The sequence below is a fragment of the Melozone crissalis genome, unplaced genomic scaffold, assembly GCF_028551555.1.
Source record: "Melozone crissalis strain CALT ecotype California unplaced genomic scaffold, PUWL_Pcris_2 ptg000016l_1, whole genome shotgun sequence".
Taxonomy (NCBI): domain Eukaryota; kingdom Metazoa; phylum Chordata; class Aves; order Passeriformes; family Passerellidae; genus Melozone; species Melozone crissalis.
The window spans coordinates 16846497-16856897 of NW_026535794.1; the positions used below are offsets into that span (position 1 = coordinate 16846497).

The following is a 10401-nucleotide window of genomic DNA, read 5'->3' on the forward strand; positions in this document are numbered from 1 at the left end:
TCCAGGCTGCACAATGTAAAAAAGTCTTTGGATGCTCAGATATTCAGCAAAAAACTTGATTGTTAGCAGTCCTTCACAGTTAAAGCTTATATGCAAAGTTTGATTCAAGAAACAAATTGCAAGGAAGTATTTTCACAGAAAAGGTTTAGTCTAGAGCACAATGGAAAAGGGATGTTTCTAACATTGGCAAGACCCACCATATGGATCCTAATAGAAAATGTCAGACCAGGGCTATAGTTGTTCCTGAGAAAAAACCCACTGGGTGAGCAGGGAAAAATATTCACTCTAGTGGTTACTGTGAACATAAATTGTCATTATGCAGTTTGTTCATCTGAAAGGGCATAACAGCTGATGACAGGTCAGTTGTTATACTTGGTGTCCCTGGGAAGCCAAAGGAGTGAGGTAACAGGGTTGTGGGGGTGACTTCATTACAGGCTGCTCTGTAACCTCCTCCTGGAAGAAAGAGAGCAGTGGTAAAATAAAGCTTTGCTGAAAAGGAGCTTTCTCTAGAGCCTGGGCCCAGAGCTCATTCCTGCAGGTTTCTGACAGCTTTCCTCCTCCCACCCAGCTAAAGGACATGGCAATAAATCTTTGTCAGTAGAAATCCAGTACACCCCTGAGATGGGACCAGCTGTGATTGGTATCCTGCCCTCTCCCAGGTCACACTGCCATGCTGTGCTGCAGCCACAGGTCACCTGAAACTCCAGCAGGGACTTTCATTCCTCCACCTAAAGGTTCTGCTGCATGAGCACTGCCAGCCCCAACCAGATGGTTTCACACAGACCTTCCCAGCCCAGGACCTGCTTTGGGGCAGGAGGGGACTCACAAGGGGCAACACTGAAGGGGTCCCATGTGGAGGTGGCCTGGGGTCTGCAGGAGATCAGCTGCCAGGGCGTGTTTGGGGAATATTTCTGTAGGAGACTCTGCGGTTTGGAGTCTCTTCCAGCATGAGCTTTCCTGTCTGCACTTCTTCATAATTCATCCTTAATAGGTCTGCTGTCCCTGAGGAAACTGGGAGGATGGTGCAAAAGGAAAAGGGTTTTGGGAGTTTCAGTGCTGGGTGGGATGAGCCCTGCCTGTGTGTGGAAAGCCTGTGGTAGTGTGGGTCTCTGGCTGAGCAGTCATCCGTGTTTACAGGCTCATTTGTCTGTTTACATTAGGCTCAAAATGGGAGGCTGCAAGTCTAAATATGGGATGGCCAGTTCCTTCTTCCTCCAATTCTAGCTAGAGAAGCTGAGGTTTTCTTGTTTTTAAAAACATGCTGTAGTTTTTGCATCAAGATTAAATGACATTTTTTATAAGAGCCCTGGCCTGCTGCTTTGGGCTACAGTTTCCCCTCCCTTGCACAGCTGAGCAGCCTGGGCTATGCCACGTTCCCTCCCCAGATGTGGGTGAATATTAGTGGTGTTGTGTGGTTCACAGTTTACTTTGGGATCCTTCAGGGGTAAAGGAGCTGTGTCAGTGCAAAAGAGCACAGGAGTATTAACTCAAATTAACCCAACTTTGTTCTTGGGGAAACAGAGATCTGAAAGTCTTTTGTGCCCTGAAATTGTGCTTTGGAAAATACTGGGATCAAGGTGTGTGTGAGTGTGTGTGCGTATGTGACCTACAGAAATACTTCATCTTCATCTCCCCACTAATTTACTCACACATGTAATGTTCATTTTTCTTTCAGCTGCCCGGGTTTACTTCCTGTTTCTCCTTCTTTTTCCTCTTCTTGCTTGTTTTGAAAATGCTGGTCAACACATGTTAAGCCAGAGTCTCCAAAACCAACAAAAGAAAGTTCAGGAGAGGCAGTGAGAGAAACAACTGAATAATGTTGCCAATTTTAAAATGAAGATAAGTTATACAGGACCTTTTATTGAACCAACAAATGTTTTATAGTGTTCACCATTTGAGGCCAGCAGCTCTTTTTTTCCCCCTCTATTTTAAGCTAGAAGATGTGTAATTCACCAGGAATCTGTACATGTTTAAGTAGCTTCAAAAAATACGACGGTCATGTGAGACTGACCTACAGTGCCTTGACTTCTATGTCCATTTTTTCCCCACTACATAATGTTCTGTACCCTTCCATCTCTGTCTCATTCCCTCATTCACACATTCTTTCCCCTGTTGGTTTCAAGCCATCTTTGCTTTGTCAGTGTTACCTGATAACACAAAGCAGGGTTTGCGCCAGTTGTTGTGGCTCAGCTGGACAGCCCAGTGAGTGGGGAGCAATGTGAGGCTGCTTGGTGCTGCCTAAGGGCTCAGCCCTGCCTTCCCTGCTCCCAGCAGGGCCTTGGGGTGTACTTCATCACTGCACACATGCAGTGCTTCGTTTAGAATTCTCAAATACAAATTATAACATCTAACTGCAATTAACATTATTTAGCGCACCCCTGAAGTCGTCCAGATATATAAAAAAAATCTTAGTCTGTATGCAGCGAGCAGTAAGGGTCTGAGTTGTTCTGAAATGTTTGAATGTGCTGCAAGCTCTGTGTACCACCAGAGAGCCTTTGTGCATAGTAAATTGGAGGTATGTGTTGCTATTGTGCAGTTTAAGGTTGGTTTGCCTGCAAGAACCCTGGGCTTCATTTTCTTTGGCTAGTCCTTTCTGATAGCAGAAGAACAAAGGAAAACATTTTAAATATAAGAGAAATCCTGGAAAATTCTGTTGTTAAATGCTTTTGAAATAGTCAAAATATTGCCTAGGCAGTATTTTGACTTTGGACTTCTGAGTCTCATTTACATCTCTGCTGAAATGGGACAACAGGCTACCTTGCAAGAGAGTTGTCAGGATCAGTGAGTTAATATTTATAAAGAAATTTTATGGTAAAAAAAAAGATGCCATGTATATTATTAATAATTATGTGAGTCCTGAAAAATACCATGCTGTATCACAAAGCTGGTATTGTCTGGTGTCTACACTCTTGGCACTATGCCCTACAGTAAACCGTATACTGAAAACTCATACTAATGGAAAGGTATACAGAATTCCTTTAGTAGGTGATTTATAGTGACTTCCTATTATAAACATGAGGGAACAAATATCCTGCCTTGCTGGTTTCTTGGGGTGGATGTTGAGAACAGAATGAGACATTCTTGGCCAGGCAAAAGCAATTCTCTGGATGCTTACAGAATGAAGCACCAGAAAGTGAGGCATAAATGACAACTCCTAATTTTAAATTATTAAGTTTCTATTTTCACAGTGTTTAAAAATTCTGGCTACAGAGCAAATGACCACTGTTTTAAGTGATTTCCAAACATGTAGCAAAAATGTATTTCTGAGGTTTAATATTAAATAGATTTATTTTAGAATCTCAATATATGTTGAAAGCCTACCAACATCCTTTGACAAGAAGCATAATCCTTTCTGAGATGCTACAAAACACCTTCAGCAGCAGCTTCTTCTGGTTTCAATTACTAAATATGCTATTGAGCACTACTGTTGTTTGTTTAGGAAAATTATTTGTGCTGGCCAGTTGTATGCTGTTAAAATGTATTTATGTCTGTGTGTAGTAGGGTAAACATAATTTTTTAACCTATCAAATGAGCCTTAGGAACAGTGTGGAATACAATAATTCATCAGTGCTGGCTTTCCCAGGAGTCACTGGGCACACTGATCTAAGCTTGACCAGTCTGTGGTGGGGGTTTAGATTTGTGTGACAGCTTGCCTTGATCTGACTAAGGAGAGAGCCACACTTTGGGAAGAGACCAGAGGTTCTGCCACCGAAGGTGCGTGAGGTTCAAGGTAACCACAGTGCCTGGAGAGAACAGCTCTGGTGCAACTTTGGCCCCTCAAGGTTGGTAAAGTGCTGCTTCTCACGTTGTAGAGAGAGGGTCAGGAGTGGAGTGCCCATCAGCACTTGCTCTGGGGTGAGTCCTCAGCTGAGGCTACTTGGTGAGATTCAGCATGCTCCACTGTTTTTCCATTCCTTTCATCACCATTTCCAAAGAGCTTATCCTGCCCTAGAGCCATTTCCTAATTGCCTCAGAGATTAAATCTAGGGATGTGTTGTGTGATGGTCAAACAAGTGAACACTTTCCATTTTGAGAGTGCAATTCTTTGATTATTTTCATGGAGCAATCTCACCAAAATAGTTTTATAGTTTTTAATATTTTATAGTTGAAATATACTTTGCAATTGTTGTGAAGGTACCTCAAATATTAAAAGCTTCAAATTATCAAAATCTTTAATTAGTAGTTGGAGGCAGAGCAGATAGATTACAAAAGATGAAGAAAAAGCAAAATATTGGGTAAGACTCACAATTTTGCAGGTTTTTTTATATGATTGATAACATTTTGTCATCTATGTTCTTTCTCTGGGGACTGAAGAGCCAGACATGAGTAGCCTGCATTTCTCCCAGGCTGAGCTAAGCCATTAAGGCTGTAGTTATACTAGCAGTGTCTAATGTCTCTATATAAAAATAGATATGAATCATTGATATACTGAATAGCCAAAGGAGAGATATGGTCCTCCCCCATCCAGCTCTCAGCATATCCACATGGATGATAATGCTGTCCAAAGGACAAAGTGTGAGGAAGGGGCCACAGAACAGGACTCAGGGATTTGGCTTTGCAGCAGCACACAGGGATTTTGGGCTGCAGTGTTGAATAGAATGGCTGAATCCACTTGTTGGGGAACATCTCTGTTCTTTATGAATGGAGTCCAGACAAAAAAAGGATACAAATTTATGTGACTTAGATGGCACTTTCATGGCATGTGAAGTGAACCCCACTTTCGCTTTAAGTCATATCAAGTTGGTTTGACTGACAAGATGTCAAGGAGAGCATAAGGAAAGATCTTTGTCTCTCTCACTGAGGTTATCCCCAACCAAAAAAAAGGAAAAAAACGTAATGCTTATTTCCATTGCTAAAGGCTGTTCAGACACAAGGGAGCTGCTTGGATGCTGTGGTAGTTCAAACTGGTATATGCTGTCGGAGGTTTGGTATAGCAGAAAAGGATTTTTGGCAAGAAAAAGAGGGCCTGTTCTTTGAAATTATAGATTTTCAGACTTCATTGAACTAACATGCTTCAAGAGCAGTTATTAGCCAGAGTTTTGTAAATTATCAGTGATGGTTTTATTTTAACCTAGCTTTGAGTTTCTTTGACATAAATTATTTGTTTGAAAAAACCATAAAATCTGAACAGAATAAGAAAATATGTGTGATTCAGGAAAAATCTTCAGCAAAGTTAAAGAATGGGCAGCTCTTTCCTCCTGGATTTTATTTTTTAGTTTTGCTACTGCTTTTATATATCATGGGCAAGATGCTTTCTTTGAGAGCTGGCTAAACACCAGCAAAAAATATTTGCAAATACTCCTTCAAATAAACGCTGGAATTGGAATGTGTGTCACCATTCACACCTACTTCCCTCAGAAGTTTGTACAAGCAATTTTTTTGTTCATAGGAAATATTTTCCAACAGCAAAAGAAACGGACAGATGCTTGAGAGAGGTGTATTTATAGCCAGGTTTGCTCTGGCCATGATGTTCTCTATTACTTGCCATTTCCGTTTCTACACCTACTGATCTATTCAGTCCTAAACATCATCTTGAAAATTGTCTCTAATTAGAAAAAACAGTGAAGCAGGGCTGAGGAATTCTTCATAGTGAAGTACAGTGTGAAGAAGGAGACTTTTTGTGTAATCCAGTACCTCTTTATGGATCAAATGTTTCTTTTTTCCTTGGTTCCTTCCTCTGCATAGGCTGGTCTTCCCCTTCTTAAATCCCATTCAAGCATTGTTCTAGGAAATATTAAGAAACACTGATTTAAGCTGTGCAATTTTTGAACAACACTTAAATCTTGGCCACCTGGGAACATTTATTTATAAAGCTGTTTTTCAAAAGGATAGAGGTCTGCTAGATCAAACAGGCAAACAGCTGATCTCTGAAATTGCAGCTGGTCTCCCTGTGGCTCTTTATTGGAACTGTGGTCTCCAGCAGTCACCTCCAAGTACTGGGCAGTGCAGCTGAGCTGAATTATTGCCTGTAGGAGACAATGGGCTGCTGGCTGTGGTGGGCAAGGTTGCTCCTAAGGGAAGGGCTACCAAGGGTTATTCCACTGGAAGCTCTGTTTAAAGAAGATCAACTTTTAATTAATAATCTGATGGAAATCTAGCAGTAAGGTTGATTTTATTTGGGAATCTGGCCTCACAAAGATGTACATTACTTTTTGAGATTGATGTGTTTAGAGGCTTTTTGGGTCTTGTAGGCATTAGTGCTCATGCCATTGCTGTTTCTTTGGTTTGACTTGTTTTCCATAGGAATTGCAGTTGGGCATGAGCTTCTTGCTCCTCTATGATGTATTTCTGTGTCAGGTTAGCAAACCCACTGAATAAAGCTTATACATTTCTGTAAATATTTCTGGCTTCTCTGGGACGTGAGGACTTAGTGAATGAACAAATATGACTCTTGATGAGGAGGTGTAGTTTATGCCTGTGATGCAATTTCATGTCTGAGGGCTGTTGACCAGGTGTGCTTGTTACTTGTGTCCTTCTCAGCTGCCTCTGTGACTGAGGCACTGCCTGGGCAAGGGGAGCACTGAATCCCACACACATCAAGTGTCCTATTTTTAGTGCATACTAGAAGGCATTCACTGAAAGGCAATGAAGCTGGTTTTTATTTTTAGGTTTTGCAATTCCTTATGTCCTCGGTATTCAAAACATAAATATGTTTTGAAGAGCTCCTCTATTGCCCTGCAAAATGTGGGTGAACCTTCAGGAACAGCTACACCTTCAGTGTAGCTTTCTCCCGGAAGATGCCTGCATGAAGCTGGTCCTTTATGTGTGTCAAAGCAAAGATTTTCTTTTAGATCTGGTAGCAAATTTGGAATAAATCTTGGGTTATTTTTCAATATGCCTATTCCCTGAACATGATTGTTTTTAAAACTATTAAAATAAAATAGACTTTTCTTTTCCTGTTTTCAGAAAATCTGGAGAATGGACCAAATAAGTGTGAAAGGTGAGTAAGGGACTTCACAGATTTCCAAAACTATTGTTGCTATTACAGTTTTCCTGACGCCATGTAGCTATGTAAGATGTGTGTGTAAGTATTTATTATTGCTTGAATCTAGTGCAGCTAACAGAAGAGGACCCAGCAAAGATGAGACGTACTGGAAGGAGATCAACGCAGCCATGGCCCTAACGAACCTTGCCCAGGGGAAGGACAAACTGCAGGGAACCACCAGCTGCATCATTCAGAAATCATCACATATATCAGAAGTAAAGACTGTTAAAGTGCCATTAGTTCAGCAGTTTTAAGGGATGGGTCCTCTTTCTTTTTCACGTCAAACAGACATTTCCCTCACAGGATTTGTTTTCGGCAAAATGCGGTTCACAGACAGGAGGAAAATGTGGAAAATAGGTCCCCTTTTACAGAATGGTCAGTTAAAAAAAATTAAGGTCCCTTCTGACTCAGATGTTTTCATTGTATTAAATGAAATGTTCAACTGCTTCTATAAAAGGCATGTAAATTATAAAAACCCTGTTTTTATCAAAACATTAACTTATTTTATGTTAATCGAAGTGCGCATAAGATGTTTGCATTGCTATTACAGTAAGTGCCTTGCTTTGAAAAAATAAGCTATAACGTGGGCATAGTACAACAGTGGTATGCCTCAAAATGACAATGCCATAATGCTTAAACTTTGTATATTATTCCAAATGGGCTTAAGCAGCCGAGGGCTAAACACATTACTGCTGAAGGCCCTGGAGAGTTGTGCTTATTTGACTTGTACAAATTGATGAGTCTTAATGAAATTGTTACATCATTCTCACTCTCTTTTTTTTTAATCAACAGTGTTATAAAAATTGTACAGTACGTTTTGTCAAAGTGACAATAAGGTTGTTATGCATGTTTCTTACCTGTATATGCAGTATATTAAAATACCAAAACCATTCCTTTGAAAAGTGCAATACTCTAGAACACACAAATTTAGGAAATAAGTTAATTGTTCAGATTATTTTGAACTTATACATATGCTGTGTTGCTCATTAAAGATTTCTAGTTGAGAAGGTTTTAGTCAGACTAGTTGTAAATTCAAGTTGAATTTCTATAATTTTAAAGCTTTACTGGTGACTTACTGAAGTTTTGATAGAAGTAAAATTGGTTTCTTCTTGTACAAAACTAAAACTATAGTGCCATTCAGAAATGTTTCCATGGTGGAACTTATTACTTTAATGTGGTTTAAACATTTTTATTTTGTATGTACTGCATAAATGAGGACAGTTGATTGACATTTCACATTTCAGTAAGAAAAGCCTATAATACAAATTATCAAAGCCCAAACAAGAATTAAAGAAGGAACTGAAACATTGAAAAATCTCAGCATTTAAGGCAGGAAGGTTTTAAGATACTAAACCATGTATTAAATGTCATGTCTCTAAAATTGACTGCTATAGAGTATAGTAACTGTCATAAAACCAGGTTTATTTTAAAACTTTATCTGGAGGTGTATAAGTTATTCTTAAGTCATATAACAATAGTCTAATGAGGTTTACAGTGCTTGAATAAACAGTGGCAAAGCCAAAACCAATTTATAGAGAATCTGTTACAGAAAACTGGAAAAGAGCTGATTGTTGCTAGGATTTGGATTTTTTCCTGTGGGTATCCTGTTGGGTTTTTTCCTACTTATCCCTTTCCTTGCTTCTCTTTCTGGTGAGCCATCAATGAACAAGACAAGACTTCAGTTCTGCTCCTGCTGAGTTTAATGGCAGAACTCCCACATCAATGGAAGCAGGACTATGCTAATGATGTAACTAACTTGCAAATAGAGGCTGTTTGAGTTGCACTAAAATAGTCAAGACACATTGCAAATATCAGCCTTGGTGTGACTTCTTAGGAAACTTCTTGATGTAACATAACGTTGTTGGTTTTATTTAGTGTACAATGAAAATTATTTGATATGAAAATATTTTGTACATATATATTTTTACTTTGTTTTCTAAATTGCTGATTTGCATTGACTTAAAGTGCCAAGCAAGAAATGTATGTTGTGACTGTATGAACAGTTGAAGTATGTTTTACTGACTTGCATCATTATATGTCTAAGATTCCATGACATTAATTTTTAATACTTTACTGGATTTTGGCATAATAATGTGAGTTTATAACTAATAGCAGAGAGTTAATACTTCACTTTTGTTCATACTATTATAAGTTATTCTGGTATTAAATATTTTGTGACAATAAATTCATGGTTTTGACAAACTCTTCTGTTAGGAATATTCAGTGTTTTTGTCTGTATAAACAACAAAATTTGTCATGTAGAAAGGGTTCTTCTGGGGACTCCTCTGAAGTAAAACTGGAGAAGGCAAGCCATTGTATAAACAACTTGTCAATGGTTCTCCTTTCCAATGATCAAAGCACAAGAATAATCTGTAAAACACATCAAGTGGGTTTTAAATTTAAGAAATACTTGGCCTAATTTCTTGTTACTGTTTCCTTTAATTTATTTTTTTTTCTACTGCTGCTTTAGAGTTTTCTGAAAACACAAATTCTGATGAATTATGTGTGTGTCTTTTTTAAATAACGAAAGTCATGATCAGTGCTGAGCCAACAGCTAATGAAAACTCAGTAATTATTTATGATATTGGAAAAATAAACATTATTACTATTGCTCTTCTTTGTTTCAACATATGTAACCATTTTAGTAAAATAAATAACTGCAAACAACATCTTGCTGGTTTGAATTAAATATTCATTTATCTGTCCTTAGGCATTTGCATTTCTGGTTTCTTGTAATAGTCAGGGTTTCCCTGTACTCGGACACAAGTCTGTGATGGGCAAGGACGAAACAGAAAAGTTATTCTGATCCATACACCTTGTGTATGGATAATTGTGTGAAGTAGTTTAGCTCCTACCCAATGAAAATGACTGCAGCAAGGTTTGAGTAATGACTGCTAATGACAATGTGGCATGATGCTGATAATCCTCCACACTGGAGGAGTGCAGGGGGAGGCCGTAGCTACTCACTGACCTGAGTCCCTGGAGCAGGTCCATCAGCTGGGGAAAAACTTTGGTCATTTACATTTTTTTGGGAGCACAGGCTACATTTGCCTACATTACCCTGTGTGGGTGTTTGGCTGGGGAACCAGGTGGAGAAGGAGAAGGAGTCAGCCCATCCAGGAGCCCAGTGCTCATAGCAGAGAGCCCAGTGCAAGTGATCTCTTAACTTTTGTGCCTTGGCAAAGCTGCTCCACTTGTGTGGGAGGGGTGATAGCTCAGATTTGGTGGGCAATCATCACTTTCAGGTTTTATGTCCTGCTGATTTGTGATAAAAATGTACTTCTGCAACACCTCTGGCCACCCAACATGTCAGTGGAGATCTGGGTATTCAGCTGATACGTGAGTTTCTGAGGGATTATGTACAGCCTGACTTTTGCTGTTGGGAATGTGTAAAAACACCCACATCTTAATGATGC

General features: G+C 39.4%; 1 protein-coding gene across 5 annotated transcripts in view; it reads left to right on the top strand.

The window, feature by feature from the left end:
• Window positions 1-9654, top strand: part of MKX (mohawk homeobox) — a 50729-nt gene extending 41075 nt beyond the window's left edge. For 2 of the 5 annotated variants that reach the window (XM_054273511.1, XM_054273510.1), the window contains exons 6-7: window positions 6907-6940; window positions 7053-9654. In XM_054273511.1, the coding sequence (XP_054129486.1) occupies window positions 6907-6940; window positions 7053-7239 (221 nt within the window). In that variant the 3' untranslated portion in view covers window positions 7240-9654. Of the gene's footprint in view, window positions 1-6884; window positions 6941-7052 lie in introns of all 5 variants that reach the window. The other 3 variants (XM_054273514.1, XM_054273512.1, XM_054273513.1) reach the window with 3 other exon arrangements.
• The last annotated feature ends 747 nt before the right edge of the window (window positions 9655-10401 follow it).